We start from the raw sequence: 22,401 nt of genomic DNA on the forward strand, positions 1-22,401 counted from the left end.
AGTAGTTGTGACACATGGGCTTAGTTGCTCTGCGGCATGTGGGATCTTCCCAGACCAGGGCTCGAGCCTGTGTCCCCTGCATTGGCAGGCGGATTCTTAACCACTGCGCCACTAGGGAAGCCCCTCATTGTATATTCTTGACTTGTTTGTCATAAGTTAATTAACCATATATGCATGGGTTTATTTCTGGTCTCTCTATTCTGTTTCATTGATCTATGTGTCTGTTTTTAATGCCAGTACCATATTGTTTTAATTAATACAGGTTTATAATATAGTTTGAAATCAGAGAGTGTGATGCCTTTACCATTGTTCTTCCTCAAGATTGCTTTGGCCATTTGGGGTCTTTTATGGTTCCACACAAATTTTAGAATTTTAAATTTTATTTCTGTGAAAAATGTCATTGGAATTTTGATAAGGATAGCATTGAATCTGTATATTGCTTTGTGTGTGGATATTTTAACAATATTAATTCTTCCAATCCATGAGCATGAAATATATTTTTATTTATTTGTGTCTTCTTCAGTTTTTTCATTAATGTCTTGTATTTTTTAATATACAGGTCTTTCATGTCTAAAATACCTCCTCCCAGGTATTTTATTCTTTTTAATGTAATTGTAAATGGGATTGTGTTCTTTTTCTTTTTTTTTTTGCGGTATGCGGGCCTCTCACTGTTGTGGCCTCTCCCGTTGCAGAGCACAGGTTCTGGACGTACGGGCTTAGCGGCCATGGCTCACAGGCCCAGCCACTCTGCGGCATGTGGGATCTTCCTGGACCGGGGCACAAACCCACATCACCTGCATCGGCAGGCGGACTCTCAAGCACTGCGCCACCAGGGAAGCCTGGGATTGTTTTCTTAATTTCTCTTTCTGATAGTTCATTATTAGTATATAGAAACACAGAAGATTTTTGTATGTTGGTTTTGTTTTTTGCAACTTTACTGAATTCATTGATTTTTCTTAATAAATTCATTAATTTTTCTAACAGTTTTTTTTTTGGCCACACCACACGGCTTGTGAGATCTTAGTTCCCTGACCAGGAATTGAACCCATGCCTCCTGCAGTGCAAGTGTGGAGTACTAACCACTGGACTGCCAGGGAATTTCCTCTAACAGTTTTCTGATGGAGCCTTTATGGTTTTTTATATATAATATCTTGTCATCTGCAACTAGAGGTAGTTTTACTTATTCCTTTCAGATTTAGATGCCTTTTATTTATTTTTCTTACCTAATTGCTCTGGCTAGGACTTCCAATAGTATGTTGAATAAAAGTGGTGAGAGTGGGCATCCTTGTCTTGTTCCTGATCTTAGAGTAAAAGCTTTCAGCTTTTCACTGTAAGTATGATGTTTGCTCTGGACTTGTCATATACAACATTTATTATGTTGAAGTATGTCCCCTCTATACCCATTTTGTTGAGAATTTTTTTTTAATCATAAATAGATGTTGAATTTTGTCAAATACTTCTTTTGCATCTATTAAGATGATCATATGATTTTTATCCTTTATTTTGTTAATATGGTAGTTCACATTGACTGATTTGTTGATGTTGAACCATCCTTGCTTCCCTGGATAAATCCTACTTGATCATGGTGTATGATCCTTTTAGTGTATCATTGAATTAGGTTTGCTAATTTTTTTTTTTTTTTTTTTTTTTGTGGTACGCGGGCCTCTCACTGTTGTGGCCTCTCCCATTGAGGAGCACAGGCTCCGGATGCTCAGGCTTAGCAGCCATGGTTCATGGGCCCAGCTGCTCCACAGCATGTGGGATCTTCCTGGACCAGGGCACGAACCCGTGTCCTCTGCATCGACAGGAGGACTCTCAACCACTGGGCCACCAGGGAAGCCCCCGGTTTGCTAATATTTTGTTGAGGATTTTTGCATCTATGGTCATCAGGGATATTGGCCTGTAATTTTCTTTTCCTGTGGCATTCTTATGTAGTTTTGGTATCAGGGTAATTCTGGCCTTGTAAAATGAACTTGGAAGTGTTCCCTCCTTTTCTCTTTTTTTGGAAGAGTTTAGGAAGGATTGATATTAATTCTTCCTTGAATGTTGGTAGAATTCACCAGTGAAACTATCTGGTCCTAGACTTTTGTTTTTTTGAAGGTTTTTGTTTACTGATTCAATCTCCTTACTAGTATTCAGCCTGTTCGGATTTTCTGTTTCATCATGATTCAGTCTTTTTTTTGGCTGTACTGCACGGCATGTGAGATCTTAATTCCCTAACCAGGGATTGAACCCGTATCCTCTGCAGTGGACGTGTGGAGTCTTAATGCCTGGACCACCACAGAATTCCCCCATGATTCAGTCATGATAGGCTGCATGTTTCTAGGAATTTGTGCATTTCTTCAAGATTGTTGAATTTGATGATATATAATTGTTTATAGTACTCTGTTATGATCCTTTGTATTTCTGTGGTATCAGAAATACACAGGATCTATAATATCTGTAGTATCTTCTCTTTCATTTCTGAGTTTATTTATTTGAGTTTTCTCTCTCTTTTTTTCTTGGTCACTCTGGCTAAAGATTTGCTAATTTTATTTTTAAAAATCCAGGTCTTGGTTCTATTAATTTTTTTTCTATTGCCATGCTCCAGACTGCCAGTGTTTCCTGGAGGGGAGCTTTACATGTGTCTGGTGCCCCGGTTATTATGTCTGGCGCCCCAGTTTTTGTGGCTTCCACCCAGGGGACACCCCTTGATCACCTGGCTCTGGTGGCTGGGGGTGGGGGGTGGGGCTTACATTCCTGAGTCCCATGGGATTGTGCTATTGGAGATATGGTTCTTGTCAGGCTGCCACCCTCAGGGCACTGCATAGCCAGCAGACTGAGATACACCCCCCAGTCTTTTTGGAAGGAGACTTCTTTGCTTGTTTGGAGCTTCTGCATGAGGGGCAGGCTTCAGGTTTAACATGTATTTAGTGGCCTGCAAAGCTGCTCTTAAGGAATGTAGGCTATGGATGCCATCTTGGTGCTTTCCCTCAGTCTTGCTTCAGCTTGCTGATATCACCTAGAAAAGAGCTTATACACTCATCTGGAGCCCTGGTTTTTGTGACTGCCCAGTGGACACTTCCAGATCACCTGACTCTGGTGGCCAACAGGGCTCATGCTTGCAGTCCCACAGCACTGTATATATTTGCATAATTTTAAAAGCTGGTGCTTGAGGGTCTGGCTTCTAGTCATCCTGAATGAAAGGGCTAAGATCTTCCCTTTTGGGATGCTGACAGGTTTTGGCATGTCCTCAACTACTTGGAATTATTAAAAATATAATAGGCTGCTTGGATAAGCACAAAGGTTTGAAAGACATGGAAGAGCTTAGGCAGGGTTGAACAACAAGGTTCATCTCCTACACGAGGCCATTCCTTCATGACTGGGAGAGGTGGTTGTTTCTACTATATAGAAACTAACACAGAGAGTCGAACAAAATGAAGAAATAGAGGAATATGTTCCAAATGAAAGAATAAGATAAAACCTCAGAAAAAAATCTTAATGAGAGAGATATTTAATTTACCTGATAAAGAGTTCAAAGTAATGGTCATAACGATGCTCACTGAATTGGGGAGAAAGAATGGATGAACACAGAATTTCATCAAAGAGATGGAAAATATAAAAAAAGTACCACGTAGAAGTCACAAAGCTGAAGAATACAATAACTGAAAAAAGTTACACTGGAGGGGTTCAACAGCAGATTAGATGAAACAGAAGACAGGATCGGTCAACACAAAGACAGGGCAGTAGGACTTACCCAGTCAGAGCAGCAGAATGAAAAAAAGTGAAAATAGCTTAAGGGACTATAGACTAACATTTACATCAGGTGGTCTAACATTCACATCATAGGGTTCCCAGAAGGAGAAGAGAGAGAGAAAGGGGCAGAAATCTTATTTGAAGAAGTAATAGGTGAAAGCTTCCCTAATCTTCCAGATCCAGGAATCCCAGAGAGTTCCAAATAAGAATCCAAACAGACCCATACCAAGACACATTATAATTAAAATGTCAAAAGTTAAAGACAAGGAGAAAATATTAAGAAACAACAAGAGAAAGCAATTTGTTACAGGCAAGGGAGCTCCCATAAGACTATGAGGAGATTTTTTAGCAGAAACTTTGCAGGCCAGAAGGGAAAGACACAGTATATAAGGTGCTGCAAGAAAAAACCTTTCAACAAAGAATACTCTACCTGGCAGTTATCATTCAGAAGTGAAGGAGAGATAGAGTTTACCAGACAAGCAAAAGCTAAAGGAGTTCATCACCCTTAAACCAGCCTTATAAGAAATGTTAAAAGGGACTTCTTTAAACTGAAAAGATAGGGTGCTAAGTAGTAATAAGAACACATATGAAAGAATAAATCTCACTGGAAAGGCAAATATATAGTAAAGGTAGTGGATTAATTACTTACAAAGCTAGTATGAAGGCCAAAAAAAATCAAAGGTAGTAAAAATAACTATGATTACAGTAACTTGGAAGAGAGCAAGAGAAAAAGAAAGAAAGGAGCTAGAGGAGCTATATAAACAGCCAGAAAACAATGAACAAAATGGCAATAAACACATACATATTAATAATTACTTTAAATGTAAATGGACTGAATTCTCTAATCAACAGACATAGAGTGGTTGAATGAATAAAAAAATGAGACCCATCAATATGTTGCCTATAAGAGACTCACTTTAGATGTTAAGGACACAAACAGACAAAGCGAAGGGATGGAAAATGATATTCCATGCAAATGGAAACCAAAAGAAAGCTCGGGTAGCTATACTTATATTAGACAAAATAGACATTAAAATAAAGACTATAATGATACACAAAGAATTGTGTTAATGATAAGGGAGTCAATTCAACAAGAATATATAACATTTGTAAATATTTATGTGCCCAACATAGGAGAACCTAAATATGTAAAGCAGATATTAACAGACCTAAAGGGAGAAATCGACAGCAGTACATGAACAGTAGGGGACTTTAATACCCCACTAACATCGATAGATAGATTATCCAGGCAGAAAATCAATAAGGAAACATTGGTTTTAAACAGCACATTAGACTAGATGGACTTAACAGATATTTATAGAACATTCTATCGCAAAGCAACAGAATATACATTCTTCTCAAGTGCACATAGAACATTTTCTAAGATAGATCAAATGTTAGGCCACAAACAAGTCTTAGTAAATTTAAAAGGATTGAAATCATATGAAGCATTTCCAACCACAGTGGTATGAATCTAGAAATAAATTACACAAAGAAAACTGGAAAATTCACAAATATTTGGAGATAAAGCAACATGCTATTGAACAACCACTGGGTCAAAGAAGAAATTAAAAGAGAAATTTAAAAAATACCTTGAGACAAATGAAAATGGAAATGTAACATACCAAAATTTATGGGATGCAGCAAAAGCACTTCTGGGAGGGAAGTTCATAGTGATAAATGCCTACCTCAAGAAACAAGAAAAGTCTCAAATAAACAATCTAAATTTACACCTCAAGGAACTAGAAAAAGAACAAGTGAAGCTCCAAGGCAGTAGAAGGAAAGAAATAAAGATTAGAGCAGAAATAAATGAAATATAGACTGTATACTTCAGCTTTAACATCACTATCTAGAGTTCAATATTTGTTTATAATTTTTTTGAGGTAAAATTTACATACAAATTGTGTGTTGTTTGTTGTATAATCCAGACCCCTATGAAGATAAGAAATATTTTCATAACCCTGAAATTTCCCCATGTCCCTGACTAGTCAGTCCTGCCTTTGCTCGTGACTTTTAGCTCTAATTATAGTCGAGTGTTAGGAGTATTTTGAACTGGGGAGCTGCCTGATATGCTTCTTACAATGTTACAGATGTAGGAGCTTGGTGTAGTTTTTCCAAAAGAAATTTCATAAATTTTACATTTTCATAAAAGTATAGTCATTCATTCAGCGAACATTTAGCTGCCAGATGCCTTAAGTGCCAAGGGAGACATTCTGGAATCAAATGAGTGCGGTATCAGCTCTGATAGAAATAGACACAGGATGAGGAGGCACAAAGAAGGGAGTGATTTAGTTCTCCCTGACTTGAGGGCATAGGCAACAACAACAACGACCTCATAGAGGTAGTGACACTTGAGCTGCGTTGAAGAAGATGAGTTGGTGTTTGCCAGGCAATAGTGGAGTGGGAAAAGGGCATTTCAGTGTGAGCGAAGGCAGTGAGGAGGGAAAGAAGTTGGTGTGGTGGGAATGGTTTTGCTAGGAGCAAAGGCTGCAGAAGATAAACCTAGAGTGGTAAGTGGGGGGGACTTTGCATATCATGCAAATAACTTTGGTTTATTTTTATAGTTTGGGGAGTAATTTGAAAGGTTTATTCATTTATGAAAGTGGTTATATGCAATAGATAGAAATTGTCAGGCAATGCCGTTAGATGGTTAAGATTGTTTTATGATGAAATCAAACTCATATTTCTTCTTTGTTTTATTAAACTGTAATTTTATATTTATATTTGACTCTTCTCCCTTTTATCTCTCTAAAATGACAGGTAGTGTGCCAGTATTTGAAAAATCCCAATGTATCTGATACATGGCTGCTGCAGAATATTTTCCAAGCTCTGAATGTATATTACAATTATTCAGGCCAGGCAAGATGCCTGAATATATCAGAGACAGCAACCAGCAGTCTGGGAGCCCTGGGTTGGAGCTATCAGGTAAGTGTGTATATTTCCCAAAGTGGAACTTACTTTTCACTGATATGGTTATGCTATAACAGAGAATTTACAAGATTTTATCACCTGGATCCAAATCTGAGCTCTGTTACCTTATACTTTGAGACTGTGGATAAGTTTCCTCATTCATACATTCATTAAATACCAATTCCTTTTTTTAAAAACTTTTACTGAAGCAAAGTTGATTTACAATGTTGTGTTAATTTCTGCTGTACAGCAAATTGACTCAGTTATACACATATATATTCTTTTTCATATTCTTTCCCATATGGTTTGTCACAGGATATTGAATATAGTTCCCTGTGCTATAGAGTAGGACCTTGTTGTTTATCTGTCTTATATATACTATATATACTAGTTCAGTTTGGTATTTAATCATCACAGAATATATTCTGAGTACTTACCACAAGTCAGGCACTTTTCTAGGCTCCAGAGACACAAAGGTAAATGAGATACGATCTAATCATCAAATATAGCTTGGTGGAAATGATAGGTAACTAAACTAATGTTACAATAAATCTTGGTAAGTCCTATAAAGGTAGCATTTTATGGACACAGAGAAGAAGGGGGGGGTCTAACTTGATTCTGTCTGAGCCTCCATTCCTTCCTTCATCTGTACAATGAGACTAGTAATAATAATAGTAATACTTTTCCTTCAGAGTTGTTTGGAGGATTAAATATGATAATAGATGTGAAATGAAGCAGTTTGCAAAGAAGGAATGTATAGCCCCAACTTCTGTGACTTCTCAGCTGAGCCTTCAGGAATAATGAGAGGTGGTATGGCATAAAGAACAGGGGCTCTGAAACCAGACTGCCTGAGTTCAAACCCTGGCTTTACTGCTTACAAGCTGTATGACTTTGGATAATTTATTTAACATTTTATGCCTCATCTTCTCACTGGAATCTCTCCTGGTTTGCTTTTTCAGACCTGCACAGAAATGGTCATGCCCTTCTGTTCTAATGGTATTGATGACATGTTTGAACCTCACTCGTGGAACTTTAAGGAATTTTCTGATGACTGTTTTAAACAGTGGGGTGTGAAACCAAGGCCCTCTTGGATCCCTACTATGTATGGAGGCAAAAACATCAGTTCGCACACGAACATCATTTTCAGGTGAATTTTTGCTGATCTGAAGAAAACTTTGGTTGACGGAGACATTTTTAGAATAGCTGAGAAAAGAGAACCAGGAAAATGCTGCACAGTTACAACAATATAGAATACAGCAGTGGTATCCATCATGTTTTTCTACTCCTTGAAAGACAGAGGATGCTGAGAGGTGATATGAATTTTTGCTCTATTACCAGTATGCTTAAAGGCTTAAAAACAACAGCAACAAAGTTAAAATATTAAAAAAATACTCTCCAACACAAAATGAAGCATCATCTGTTGTTCTCAATTTCTGTTACTATTGTTGTCAATGATAATAAAAAATTTTAATATATATTTAACAAACACTTTTGAAGTGCCCACTCTGTTCTCTCCCAGGCACTGTATGAGGCACTTTAAATAAATTACTTAATTCAATTCTCACAACAACCCTTGGAAGCAGTTTTTATAGTCCCTTTTTTACTGAGGAGAAAAGTGAAGGTCACTGTGAGCAGTCACTTGCCAAAACTCATCCAGCTTTGTTTTAGTAACCAAGTGATAAAGTCAGTTTTCAACCTTGCCGTGTCTGACTACAAAACCCATGTTTGTTCTTCTGTTACACTGCTGCACTAGTAGTGTCATATTTGTTATTGGTTCACGTTGGAGTTTATTGAGTAGACTCTATGTGTCTGATTGCGACTTCAAAATTTCCATGTTTTGGCTTGAATATTAGGTTGTTAGTTACTGAAATAGCAACCATTTAATTAAAAAATTTCTCCAAATCTATATGGAGATAGTAGAGAGATACCCATACATATCCCTTAACCTGGACCTATTGTTTAAATTGTAAATGTCATTCTTTTACAAACTCTTCTAAACAGTCACATTTGACCTTCTAGACATGACCAATAGCTTTTAGGAGTGAGGAATGCTGTTTTGACTGAAGGATCACTCTCTGGGTTTAGGCCAGTGGCACTGCCCATTTTGCAAAAGAGCCTCTGTCTTATTGGGTTCATGCTATTTTCTCACTCAGTAGGGTACCTGCCCCCCTATATGGAAAACTTAAAGATTCTTTTTAATTTCCTGAAATTGTTTTCCTTGTCCTCAATAGGAGTCTTCAAAACTATACTTTTCATCTCAACCTTATGAAGTGACAGTTGAGCAAATAAGTATATTTAAGGTATTAAAGAAACTACCAAGTTAGGATGTTTGAAATCAGGAATACATGAAAGGACTGAGAGGACTGAAAAAGGCTTAAGTATAAGCCTTGGGTGTCCAAGGTCATCTTTGTTGCCTCAGAGGAGGAAGTACTTTGTCATGTTCTTGTTTTTCTTTAGGACCTTACCTCCATGTAGTATTTATATGGATTTCTCTAGCGTGCTGATGCTGTAAGCTCAAAGCTGAAGTTCAAGTTGAATTGTAAAGTAGAATATTTAAATCCTTGTATAAAGCTTTTAATATCTGAGTTTTTGTCAAATACATTATCCTTTTTTATTGGATTCAACCATTACAGATGAGTATTTTAGTGATCCATTTGTCCTTTTATACTATTTTCCTCAGGGTATCAAAATAACAATTGTTATCGTCATCATCATTATCATCATCATCAGGGGAAAGGATAGATTTTGTGAAAAAAGGTTGAGGAGTAGAACTGAAGCCAGTAGGTGGAAATTATGGCTCAGTGTTAAAAACTTCTAGCTCAGTGTAAGAAAGGACTTCCTAACAGAGTTGTGCAAAGGCAGAATGAGCTGTCTTAAATTACTTAAGCTCTTTGACCCTCAGTTTTCTCTTCTGTAAAATCACCCACAGAGTTGTTGTGAAGCTTAAAAAATTTAACCTAGTGAAGTACTTGGCCCGGACCTAGCAAATATATATGCTCAAAAAATGTACGTTGAATGAATAAATGGAAGTATACTCTCAGCCTTTACTTTACCTTCTAGCTAACAGGGGACTATCTGTCCCTGAATGTCCTTTTCTTCCTCTTTTTTCTGTTTCCTAAGACTCGGGCATCCTCCAAGAAACCTTCCCTGACACCTCCCGGGGGTTAGGTTTCCCACACACACTTAGCTCCTCTAAGGCCTGTGACTATCCCTTTGCGCCCTGTGTGGAAATTATCTGTTTGTGTTTCTGTCTGCCCCATGAGACTGTAAACTTCTCAAAGACAGAGACTTTGTCTTAATCATCTCTGTGCCTTTAGCACCTGCTACAGTGACTGGCACGTAGTGGATGCCTAATATGTTTGATAAGGATGAGGAATGATATAAGGCTCAGAAAGGCTTCAGAGGCATGTGAAAGTTTAAAGGCAGAACTATATGAAAATGCTGGTTTATCTTTGTGCAGTGGCAAGTCTACTTTTAAAAAGAAATCTTTTCCCATATGCTGCTAGGTATGAAGAATTCAATGTAAAACTTAAGTTATTTAAAAATTCAAAATTCTACTGCTTTTCTGAAGAAAGCATATTCTGAAAGTAAAAGAGCAGCTTTAGGTGTCTGTTCTGTCTACTTAGTGGCTATCAGCTAGAAAACATTACTGGTTGATGAGTAAGAAAATGTCCAAGGAACCATGTGGAAAGTGTATTTTATGTTCATGCTTCTTTCAAGTCACCTCACACAAATCCAAATGTGACTGTTTTTCTGGTTAGAAAATTCAGTCTGCTTTTAATTGTTGGATTAGAGATTTGCCAGTTAAGAGCTTGGGCTTTGAAGTCAGGGAGACCTGGGTGCCATTCTGCTTCTACTCTGAATTAGCTGCGTGACCTCAGGCAAATTGCCAATTTATATGAGTTAGAAATAATGACTACCTGCCAGAGTTACTTCGAGGAGTAGATTATCGTAGAAGTGAGCACTGTGAGGGCAGAGGTTTTGTCTGTTCATGGTTAAGTGACCTGTACCCAGTCAGTAACTGACACATAGTAGGCACTCAGTAAATGTGTTGAATGAATGAGGATTTAATAGTAGCTATTAATAGTTCCATTTCAGCAATGTTCTTATTCCACAGTGGTTTTGTTGGAAGGATTTATTTTTTCCCCAACTCAAGTTGGTAAAAAATTATCTTACAAATGGTCATTTTCAGTTATTTAAATATAAATTCAAAAAGGAGTCTCTGAGAAGCTGGTTACTTTAACATAATTTCTCGGGCAAATTAATTGTTGCCAGAAATTAAGTGAGGCTCACTGTTGGGAATTTTATCCAGGCATCTAGATTCTCTCATGAAAGCCAGTATTTTTTTTTTTTCCTGTAAATTTCCCAGTGACTGGTTTAGCTTTCACATGTCTAGGACCAAGAAATTCAAGTCCATGTGCATCTTAGGTCTCTCAGCAACTCCAAACACTGTTGCTAAGCCACTAGGCTGATTCAGATGACCTTTTAAATCAAATGCAGTTTGCTTATTATGTGGCTGTTGGGATAGCTTTTTTGTTTTGCAAATAATGGAGAGTTTCCTATCTGGGTTGGTCCTGTCAAAATGCAATAATGATAAAGGCCATTTGTTCACTTAGGAGAATCCAACCCCTTGTGTAGTTTACTTTAAAAATTTATCTCATAGGTGAAAACTAAGGCTCCTATTTTCCATGTGAGCTTTTCCTCTTGTTTTTAACAAAACCCCCAAAAAAGTACATTTTTGGAGTGATTTTTTTCCCCCAAGAATGATGTTGTTAAGTTGCAATTGAATTAATTTTTTTAAAAAGAAAAATGTGGTTAAAAGTGTGGTGAGGGTAGAACAGGGGTTTTAAACTTGTATTTCAAATACACATGTTTTTAACGTACCTAAATGCTTCTTTCTTGTTTTCTTTTTTAACATCTTTATTGGAATATAATTGCTTTACAATGGTGTGTTAGTTTCTGCTTTATAACAAAGTGAATCAGTTATACATATACATATGTTCCCATATCTCTTCCCTCTTGCGTCTCCCTCCCTCCCACCCTCCCTATCCCACCCCTCTAGGTGGTCACAAACCACCGAGCTGATCTCCCTGTGCTATGTGGCTGCTTCCCACTAGCTAGCTATTTTACGCTTGGTAGTGTATATATGTCCATGCCACTCTCTCACTTTGTCACAGCTTATCCTTCCCCCTCCCCATATCCTCAAGTCCATGCTCTAGTAGGTCTGTGTCTTTATTCCCATCTCACCCCTAGGTTCTTCATGACCCCTTTTTTTTCTTCTTAGATTCCATATATGTGTGTTAACATATGGTATTTGTTTTTCTCTTTCTGACTTACTTCACTCTCTATAACAGACTCTAGGTCCATCCACCTCGCTACAAATAACTCAATTTCGTTTCTTTTTATGGCTGAGTAATATCCCATCGTATATATGTGCCACATCTTCTTTATCCATTCATCTGTTGATGGACACTTAGGTTGCTTCCATGTCCTGGCTATTGTAAATAGAGCTGCAATGAACATTTTGGTACATGACTCTTTTTGAATTATGGTTTTCTCAGGGTATATGCCCAGTAGTGGGATTGCTGGGTCGTATGGTAGTTCTATTTGTAGTTTTTTAAGGAACCTCCATACTGTTCTCCATAGTGGCTGTATCAGTTTACATTCCCATCAGCAGTGCAAGAGTGTTCCCTTTTCTCCACACCCTCTCCAGCGTTTATTGTTTCTAGATTATTATTATTATTATTATTTTTTTGTGGTACGCGGGCCTTTCACTGTTGTGACCTGTCCCGTTGCAGAGCACAGGCTCCGGATGCACAGGCTCAGGCCACAGCCATGGCTCATGGGCCTATCCGCTCCACGGCATCTTCCCGGACCAGGACACGAACCCGTGTCCCCTGTATCAGCAGGCAGACTCGCAACCAATGCGCCACCAGGGAAGCCCTAGATTTTTTGATGATGGCCATTCTGACCGGTGTGAGATGATATCTCATTGTAGTGTTGATTTGCATTTTTCTAGTGATTAGTGATGTTGAACATTCTTTCATGTGTTTGTTGGCAATCTGTATATCTTCTTTGGAGAAATGTCTATTTAGGTCTTCTGCCCATTTTTGGATTGGGTTGTTTTTTCTTTTGTTATTGAGCTTCATGAGCTGCTTGTAAATTTTGGAGATTAATCCTTTGTCAGTTGCTTCATTTGCAAATATTTTCTCCCATTCTGAGGCTTGTCTTTTGGTCTTTTTTATGGTTTCCTTTGCTGTGCAAAACCTTTTAAGTTTCATTAGGTCCCATTTGTTTATTTTTGTTTTTATTTCCATTTCTCTAGGAGGTGGGTCAAAAAGGATCTTTCTGTGATTTATGTCATAGAGTGTTCTGCCTATGTTTTCCTCTAAGAGTTTGATAGTGTCTGGCCTTACATTTAGGTCTTTAATCCATTTTGAGTTGATTTTTGTGTATGGTGTTAGGGAGTGTTCTAATTTCATACTTTTACATGTACCTGTCCATTTTTCCCAGCACCACTTATTGAAGAGGCTGTCTTTTCTACACTGTATATTCTTGCCTCCTTTATCAAAGATAAGGTGACCATATGTGTGTAGGTTTATCTGTGGGTTTTCTATACTGTTCCATTGATCTATATTTCTGTTTTTGTGCCAGTACCATAATGTCTTGATTACTGTAGCTTTGTAGTATAGTCTGTAGTTAGGGAGCCTGATTCCTCCAGCTACATTTTTCATTCTCAATGTTGCTTTGGCTATTCGGGGTCTTTTGTGTTTCCATACAAATTGTGAAATATTTTGTTCTAGTTCTGTGAAAAATGCCGGTGGTAGTTTGATAGGGATTACATTGAATCTGTAGATTGCTTTGGGTAGTACAGTCATTTTCATAATGTTGATTCTTCCAATCCAAGAACATGGTATCTCTCTCCATCTATTTGTATCATCTTTAATTTCTTTCATCAGTGTCTTATAATTTTCTGCATACAGGTCTTTTGTCTCCTTCGGTAGGTTTATTCCTAGATTTTTTATTCTTTTTGTTGCAGTGGTAAATGGGAGTGTTTTCTTAATTTCACTTTCAGATTTTTCATCATTAGTGTATAAGAATGCCAGAGATTTCTGTGCATTAATTTTGTACCCTGCTACTTTACCAAATTCATTGATTAGCTCTAGTAGTTTTCTGGTAGCATCTTTAGGATTCTCTATGTATAGTATCATGTCATCTGCAAACAGTGACAGCTTTACTTCTTCTTTTCCGATTTGGATTCCTTTTATTTCTTTTTCTTCTCTGACTGCTGTGGCTAGAACTTCCAAAACTATGTTGAAAAAGAGTGGTGAGAGTGGGCAACCTTGTCCTGTTCCTGATCTTAGTGGAAATGGTTTCAGTTTTTCACCATTGAGGATGATGTTGGCTGTGTGTTTGTCATATATGGCTCTTACTATGTTGAGGAAAGTTCCCTCTATGCCTACTTTCTGCAGGGTTTTTATCATAAATGGGTGTTGAATTTTGTCAAAAGCTTTCCCCTTATTTTTTTAATTTGTACATTTACCAAGAAAATTGATTGCATTAGTTTTCTGACCAAATTTCTGTGAGAAATACTATTTCTATCCCTTTTCATTATTCATTTACCTCTCAGAAGTATTAACACTTCTTATGCTTATAGGATATGATAATAACTATAATAATGCTGCACATTCATGTAGTGTTTTATAGTTTATACCATATTTCCACACATATTATTCAACTTGGGCCTCACAATATCTCTGTGAGTGAGGGGCATTATCTTTAAAAAAATTTTTTTTTGGTAATACACATGAGAATTGAGGTTCAGAGGGATCAGGTGACTTACCCAAAGTCATGTGGCTTACTAGGGTATAAAACTTAGATCTTCTGACTTAGTTCATTATTTCTTGCCAGTATTATACATAGCTGAAGGTCAGTCTCTATATATTTATATGAATCACTTAGGTGAACTCTGCTTTCCCATGTAAAAAGTACTGAAGTGATTTACATGTTTTTAAACTTGCATGCATGTATTTATAGATCTTGTTTGTGTAGGGCATCTAATGTAAGGCCACAAATAACTAGATACATTCTTTTTTCATTCATTCGATAAATATTTGTATGGCTCCTACTGTGTGCCAGGTGCTGAAGATACAGTAGTAAAACAGACAAAAAGTCCTGCCCTTGGGGAGTTCTAGTTTGAGAGATGAATAATGAACAAGATAGCACTTATAAGCATGTTAGAAGGAGATAAGTGCTAAGGGAAAAAAATAAATAAGGGGAAGAGGGTTATGAAATGTTGGTGGGGGTGGGGAGAAGTTTGAAGTTTTAGATGAGGTGACTAAGGAAGACCTCACCAAGGGGTGAATTTGAATAGTGATGTGGAGGAAGGATAGCTAGCCATGAGTTCGGTGGGATAAGAATACTCCAAGCAGAGAGGTAAGCAGAGGCAAAGGCTTGAGAGGTAAATGTCCCAGCATGTTCTCCTCCATGTACAGTGAGAAGGTCAGTGTGGCTGGAGTGGAGTAAAGGAGGGAGAGAGTAGCAGGAGATGAAATCAGAGAGGCAGCAGAGGGCCCAGATTGAGACTTGTAGGTCCTGCATGTTTGGTTTTTACTCTGAAGGAAATGGGAAAACTTGGAGTGTTTTAAGGAGAGGAGTGGCAGAATCTGATTCAGATTTTAACAGCATCAAATTGGCTGCTGTATTGATATTAGATTACAGGGAGACAAGAGTAGAAGCAGGAAGATCAGTTAAAAGGCTATTCAGGCTAGAGATAACGGTGACTTAGACCAGAGCAGTGGCAGTGGGGTGGTGAGAAGAGTTCACATTCTGGGTATATTTGAATTTATAGCTGACAGAATTTGTCAACAGATTAGGTATGATAGAGAGATTAAAAAGTAACAAGTTTTTGGCCCAGCAACTGGAAAGATAAGGTTGCCATTGACAGAGATTGGGAAGATAGTGGCAGGGCTAGTTGGGAGTTGGAGAGTATCAAGAGCTGTGTTTGGGACCTGAAAACTTGAGATGTCTCGTTAGACTGCCATGTAAAAATGTCAAGTATATAATTGAATATTGGTTCTGAAGTTTAGGGGAAAGGTCCTGGCAAAAGATATTATTTGATAGTCATTTGTGTATCGATGGTACTTAATAGATGAGAGGGTTTATCTTAAATGATTATGCAAATTTTGGAAATAATTTCATAGGTCTGATAATATGACCTTGAAGATTTGTTATTTCAGGCTTCGTAACAATATCAGCAAAATAGAATGTGCGTTAAACAAATGTCAGAACACACATTAAAATGTTCTGTAAGTGATTTCAAGTGATTTATAGATAGATATACCAAGAGATGTTGTACAAGGAAAAGTGACCTAATACCTACCATGGGCCAGGTACTTAAATCCAGGTATTTCAGCCCCTGTTATATTCTGAGGAATCTAAGCTTCCATGAGATTAGGAAGATGAGAGGCAGACCTGGGACTGGAACCCAGGTGTGTCTGATCCCGAAGTTTGTGCTCTTCTTACTCTGCACCACACAAGCCAAGATGGTATGTACTGTTGATTTCCAACAGCAATCATGTGTCCATGAAATGCAATGTAGTATAAAATGAGCGTTGGAATAAGGTTACAAGATCTGAGTTTGTATCTCAGAGGCTTGATTTGAGTAAGACTTCTAACTTCACTAGGCATTAGTTTTCTCATCTATAAGAGTTGTAATAAAGCCTACCTCACATGGGTGGTATAATGTGAGGTCAAATATGAAAGGCTTTGTAAACTTTAAACCAGTCAGAAATTGACAAACTGATCTTAAAATTCATCTAAAAATGCAAGGGACCCAGAATAGCTAAATCAATCTTGAAAAGGAAGAACAAATTTGAAGAACTCATACTTCCTGATTTCAAACTTTGTATAAAGCTACTGTAATCAATACAGTGTGATACTGGCATAAACATAGACATATAGATCAGTGGAAGAGAATTGACAGTCTAGAAGTCAGCCCTTCTCTGTGTGGTTAATTGATTTTTGACAAGAATGCTAAGACAATTCATTGAGGAAAGAATAGTTTTTTTCAAGAAATGGTGCTGGGAAAACTGGATATTCATTCACAGGCAAAGGAATAAAGCTGGATCCCTATTTCATACTATACAAAAAAATTAACTCAAGATGGATCAAATGATTTGATTGATAATTCAATTTAAAATTGAGCAAGGATCTGAGTAGACATTTTTTTCAAAAAAGATATACAAATGGCCAATCAGCACATGAAAAAAATTCTCAATACCGTCAGTCATTTGGGAAATGCAAATCAAGACCACAATGAGATTCCATTTCACACCCACATAGGATGACTATAATCAAAAAGACACATAATAAATGTTGGTGAGGATACAGAGAATGTAGAAAGAACCCTCATATGTTGTTTGTGGGAGTATAAAATAGTGCACTCACTTTGGGAAACAGTTTGGCAGTTCATCAAAAGGTTAAGTATTATATATCCCAGAAATTCCATTCCTAGTTATATACCCAAAAGAAATGAAAACATTCATCCATGTAAAAACTTGTACACAAATGTTCATAGGAGTAATATTCATAATAGCCAAAAAGTGGAAAAAACACAAATGTGCATCTGATGAATGGATAAATAAATGTGGCATATCCATATACAATAGAATATTTTTGGCAATAAAAAGGAAAAAGGTACTGATACATGCTACAACGTGGATGAAACGAAAATATGTCAAAGTGAAAGAAGCCAACCACAGAAAACACCCATTATATAATTCCATTTATATGAGATGTCCAGAATAGGCAAATCTATAGAGATAGAAAGTAGATTAGTGGTTGCCTGGGGCTGAGAGTGAGGGGAAGTAGTAGAGGGGAATTGGGGATTTGACTGCCAGTGAATATAGGTTTCTCTTGGGGGTGATGAAAATGTTCTAAAATTGATCGTGATGATGGTTGCACATCTCTGAATACACTAAGAACCATTGAATTTGTACAGTATAAGTGTCCATTTTGTGGGAGATGAATTATATCTCAACAAACCTGTTAACAGATATTATTAGGGATGCTGTCTGTGTTTGTATTGGCTTTTTTTTCAGCTAAACTAAATATCCTGTTTCCATAACTGATCCTGTTTACATCATTCTAAAATGTTGTGTGAACCAGCCAGGACTAATAACCTAATAGCGTTTCCTTAATTTTAAAGCTAATGTGAAATGAGTATCTTGAGTAATGCCCAAAAGTTCTGATTCTAGATTCAGAGCAGTTTTTTCAGTCCTACCACCCTATTTCCCAAAGTACTATACTAAGAGGGAATTTTTTTTTTTAATTGAAGGTTTGTTTTCTTTTTAAAGAGCCAAGAGATAATTAGCATTTTTAAATATGGAAATTTTTCTTTATCACTTTGGTATTTGGGTCTTAGGAAAGAAGGAGACTGGCTTTAATTGAGGGACTCCTATGTGCCTGACACTTATTAAACATATCCACATGTAGCATCTGATTTAACCCTTGAAGCAACCTTATGAGGTAGACCTTGTTAACTCTACTTTACGGATAAGGAGACTGAGTCAGGTAACTTGTGTAATGTCATATAGCTTTTGAGTGATGAAGCCAGGATTGGAATTCAGTCTTCTAAATTCCAAGTCCCAGTATGATCTAGGTTGATTCATGGGGCATCACCTTCAGTCTTCTCTGGTTCTATTTCTGTACCTACTTGCAGAAATATTGTCAAACTCCAGGATAAAGCACCTTTCTATATGACAGATTAAATCCTCAGATCAAATCCCCCAGGTTCTAAGCTTATAATTTTAGGTGTTATGCATATAGTAGGTTTTTCCTATCTTATATTTGTGTAGATATAAAAAACTAATAATCTTCTTTTTTTTCTTTCCCTCACTTAGCAATGGTGAAATAGACCCGTGGTCAGGAGGTGGAGTAACTAAGGATATTACAGACACCTTACTTGCGATCGTCATCCCAGAGGGAGCGCATCATCTAGATCTCCGAGCCAGCAATGCCTTTGATCCCGTCACTGTGCTATTAGCCCGCTCCTTGGAAGTTAGACACATGAAGCAGTGGATCAAAGATTTCTATGCAAGTCTGAGAAAGATGCACTGAGTAACGTTCGATCATTTTCAGTTTCTTCTTTTAAGTTCATTCCACCCACATTTCCATTCACTTTGGTTTTCTCTGCAAAATTACTTTCCCTTGTTTATTAGATTTGGTGTGGCGAAGGTTGAGATAGAAGAGAACGTGATGGTGGTGATAGCAGCCATCCAATGACCTGAGTCCTTGCCATCTTTGTGCCACCTCCAGGAAAAATCTCTTCATGACAGCTTTCCCACACCATCAGTGGCCTTGATACCTGGAGCAGAGTATTGACTGCCTTTCACAAGAGGGGGAGTCACTTCCTTGGTTTCTCTGAAAGCAGGGATTTATTGGTTTCGAAGTTGAAGTCTCTTTGGCCCATTTGTCACTAGCCCCTTCTCTACTTTCCCAAAAGGAAAAGCAGAAGATGGATAAAAATGATGTAATTGCAGCTGGTAGGAAGGATATCCAGTGCCAAACCAGGAAATGGGAACCATTTCTTTTGTGCTTGATTTAATGACTTTGAACTGTGCTGTAAATAAAGAATAGGGCTGGACCTTATACCTGTGTGTTGCTTCTGAAGCTCACTCCAGCTGTTGGGAATGCTGTGTGCGCTGGGCTTGGCTGTTTTTGTAAAGTCCTTTAATTTTCTCTCTTCTATTTGGCAGCTTTTCTTAGTTCTGGGATATTTGCCACCATGGTACTGCCAGTAAGAAATCTGGCCTTTTTCTGCTCCATTTCTCTTTGTTTCTGAGGTCAGTTTTGTGGTAGTTTGGTCAGGTTTTGCCAGTTTAGGAAAATGACTCTGTTTTCCTTTTCTTTTTACATCTGAGCAAGTTATATTCTGTGGTTACTGATGATACTTCTGTAAGAAGCCTTTAAAAACTGATGAATCAGCTATTCAGAAGGTAGAATATAATTATGTTCAGCATTTTGGTTTTTAAATTTTATTTTCTGGTGATTGTTATGCTGTCATTAAAGCCAGAAGTGTCAGGACACTAAGAGGCAGGTGCACAAGAACTTTTCTGTATGGCTTCCAAAAGACAAGCTGACTAATTCATGCAGGCAGCATATTTGACATTAATAAATGGCTGAGCCATTCCTATTTCCAAGGGGTTGGCTTCTTTCAAGCAGTTCTTACACTGAGACCTTTCTTCAGAAGAGCTTTTCTAGGATAACAAATAGGGTTGGATCAAAACCTTTCAGGGACAGAGAGAGAGACTAACAGTTTCTACTCTGTTGAAAGATTTCTTTTCCCTTGTTTCCTTTTATTTTCTCTCAGTTTTTTTTTCTTCACTCTGCCTTGGGAACATTTTCTGCTTTTTAAAAATTGTATCTTGAGCTTGAGTATTTCTAAAGCACTTATTTTTTTTATAAAATGCAGATATAATGTTCGTTCTCGGGTGGGAGACTGAAATATTCCCCTTACTTTCCCTGGCATCTGGGAGATACAGAAAAATCTTTGTCTGGTTTCGGAAGCCTTCAGTTCTCATTGTAATAAGTTGTCCATCAAAGCATTTGGTCACTATTTTCGTTTCAGCATCAGAGAAAAGTCTGCTGGGGTGGGAATTTAAGGGTCAAGACAATACTAGTTTTTATTCTTTGTCAACTAAGAAGTTATACAATGCAGGGTTTATGGGCTTAATGGAGGATATTCTTACTATTTATTTTAGGCTATATTGATTTTAGGATATTTTCATTGAAACCTTTTTTACTTAAAATCTTTAAAATACTTTGCCACTTCACTTAATATTGATTGTTTGGATAGGTTGCACTTTTGTGAAGAGAAAAGTTGTCAAAAAATGACTGTTTTTTATGTACATGTTTTTTCTATGTACATTTCATGACAGATAGCAATCTTAACTAAAGTTGGCCTAATTATTATATGCTAAAATTTAATTTTAAATTGAAAGAGAATTGAAGCATCATATAAGCCTTATTTAAAGCATCCCTCTAATTATTAGGTGATGCTTTTGAAGACCAGGAAAGAGAGACACAGAGAGTTGGAGTGTTTTTTAATTCTGTCTTTGTTACTCTAACTACCTAGAGTCAATGGGCAGAACTAAAGAAATTTAGAGATCTTTCTTAACGGATCTGTAGAAGTCAAGAGATTATCCAGAGGAGCCAATGTCTAGTCTGTATATTAGAGAGTTCTGAAGGCAACTCAGATGTCATCCAGTCCAACCACATCATTCGTAGGTGATGGCACTGTGGCCCAGAGAGAAGGGACTTGTCTAAGGCCTCACTGCTCATTTTTAGCAGAACCCAGCTTTGCATCCAGGTTTGTTTGTTGTTGTTGTTTTGTTGCTTTCACTTTATTGGTGTAGCTTAAATCTTTGTTTGAATTAAAGCAACAAAACCTCATTAAACCAGCTTAAGCAAAAGAGGGAATTTATTGAAACTATACAGGAATAGCTCCAGGACTTGGGAAACGAGGAATTGTGAAAGAATGGAATTAGGGTCTGGAAAGTCATTAAAAGTCAAGACTGCTACTTTCTCTCACTTACAGCAGAGGTCACCAGTTGTCAACCAGTGCGTACGATTTGCTTCTCTTATTTGTAGTTTGGTTAGCAGTCTAAAGTGTGCATGTGCATCAGAATTACCCGAGGGGCTTGTTAAAACATTGATTGTTGAGCCCCATCCCAGAGTTTGTAATATGTCTTGGGGTGGATCCTGAGAAGTTGCATTTTTAACAAGTTTCCAGATGACTCTGGGGAATCACACCTTGAGTACCACTAGCTAAGAGAATTCTGAATTTGAAATTTTCTCAGACAAGGCATGTGCCTTCAGTTTTCCTCACTCCTGTTGTCCTACCTGATCCCATTTGAGTAAGGGAGCCCTGCTGAACGCTTCCTTTCCCATGGCTGCTTCATCTCTGCAGATCAGCTTCCTCTTCTTAGCTTGCAAAAGGCCTGTGATGACTTCCCAGAATGGTGTCCGCAGGCCCCTGAGGCTGCACCATCTCACAAGCCCACAACTCTCAGATGGTTAGGGAGGGATAAGATCATAAACGCATGGCTTCAGAGACACACTATTTAGGATGCGGGTGGAGGAAGATCAGCTCAAGCAATTTAGTATATAACTATCAAACAGTGTTTCTTGGAACACAGGTGTCCAACAAAATGCCAATGACTTATGTAATAGAAAGATCCATAGTTAAGCAAGGTTGGAAAATGATGGGTTAAACAAAGTTAAATAGTTTTTTTTTTAATCTGTAAATATGCATTGTGACTTTCTGAAATGGTGATCAAGAATACAACTTTTGCTTACAGAAATGCTCTTACTTACAGAGCATTTACAAGGCATAAGATGTTGTTCTGGAACCTGGAGGATACAATGGTGGAAAAGCAAACAGTGTCTCTACTAATAAGGTTTACATTCCAGTGGGAGGAAGACACGAAATGTCAAATTATACAGACAGAGGGTACAATTATAAGTGTTATGAAGAGTGGGGTTATTAGGAAATCCAGCAGGGAATAGTCTGAGCTGGTCTGTGGGAGCAAGAGAATGCTGTTCTGAGATGTGACGTTTGAGGTTATCTAAACGGTAAATGGGGGCTATACTAGAAGAGGAGTGGAGTAAACGGCATGCGCAAAAGCCCTGAGTGTAGTATACTCAAGGAACTAAAGAAGCCCTCTGTATGGGACAGCAGATGACCACATGACC

General features: G+C 37.7%; 1 protein-coding gene across 6 annotated transcripts in view; it reads left to right on the forward strand.

Annotated features, from left to right (window-relative positions):
* Positions 1 to 19,296, forward strand: part of PRCP (prolylcarboxypeptidase) — a 69,084-nt gene extending 49,788 nt beyond the window's left edge. For 4 of the 6 annotated variants that reach the window (XM_067038407.1, XM_067038408.1, XM_067038406.1 and 1 more), the window contains 3 exons: positions 6,496 to 6,660; positions 7,605 to 7,792; positions 18,549 to 19,296. In XM_067038407.1, coding sequence (XP_066894508.1) covers positions 6,496 to 6,660; positions 7,605 to 7,792; positions 18,549 to 18,765 — 570 coding nt within the window. In that variant the 3' untranslated portion in view covers positions 18,766 to 19,296. The remainder of the gene's footprint in view (positions 1 to 6,495; positions 6,661 to 7,604; positions 7,793 to 18,548) is intronic. The other 2 variants (XM_059067832.2, XM_067038409.1) reach the window with 1 other exon arrangement.
* The last annotated feature ends 3,105 nt before the right edge of the window (positions 19,297 to 22,401 follow it).

This window comes from Kogia breviceps, chromosome 7 (genome assembly GCF_026419965.1).
Source record: "Kogia breviceps isolate mKogBre1 chromosome 7, mKogBre1 haplotype 1, whole genome shotgun sequence".
In the NCBI taxonomy this organism is placed as follows: Eukaryota; Metazoa; Chordata; class Mammalia; order Artiodactyla; family Physeteridae; genus Kogia; species Kogia breviceps.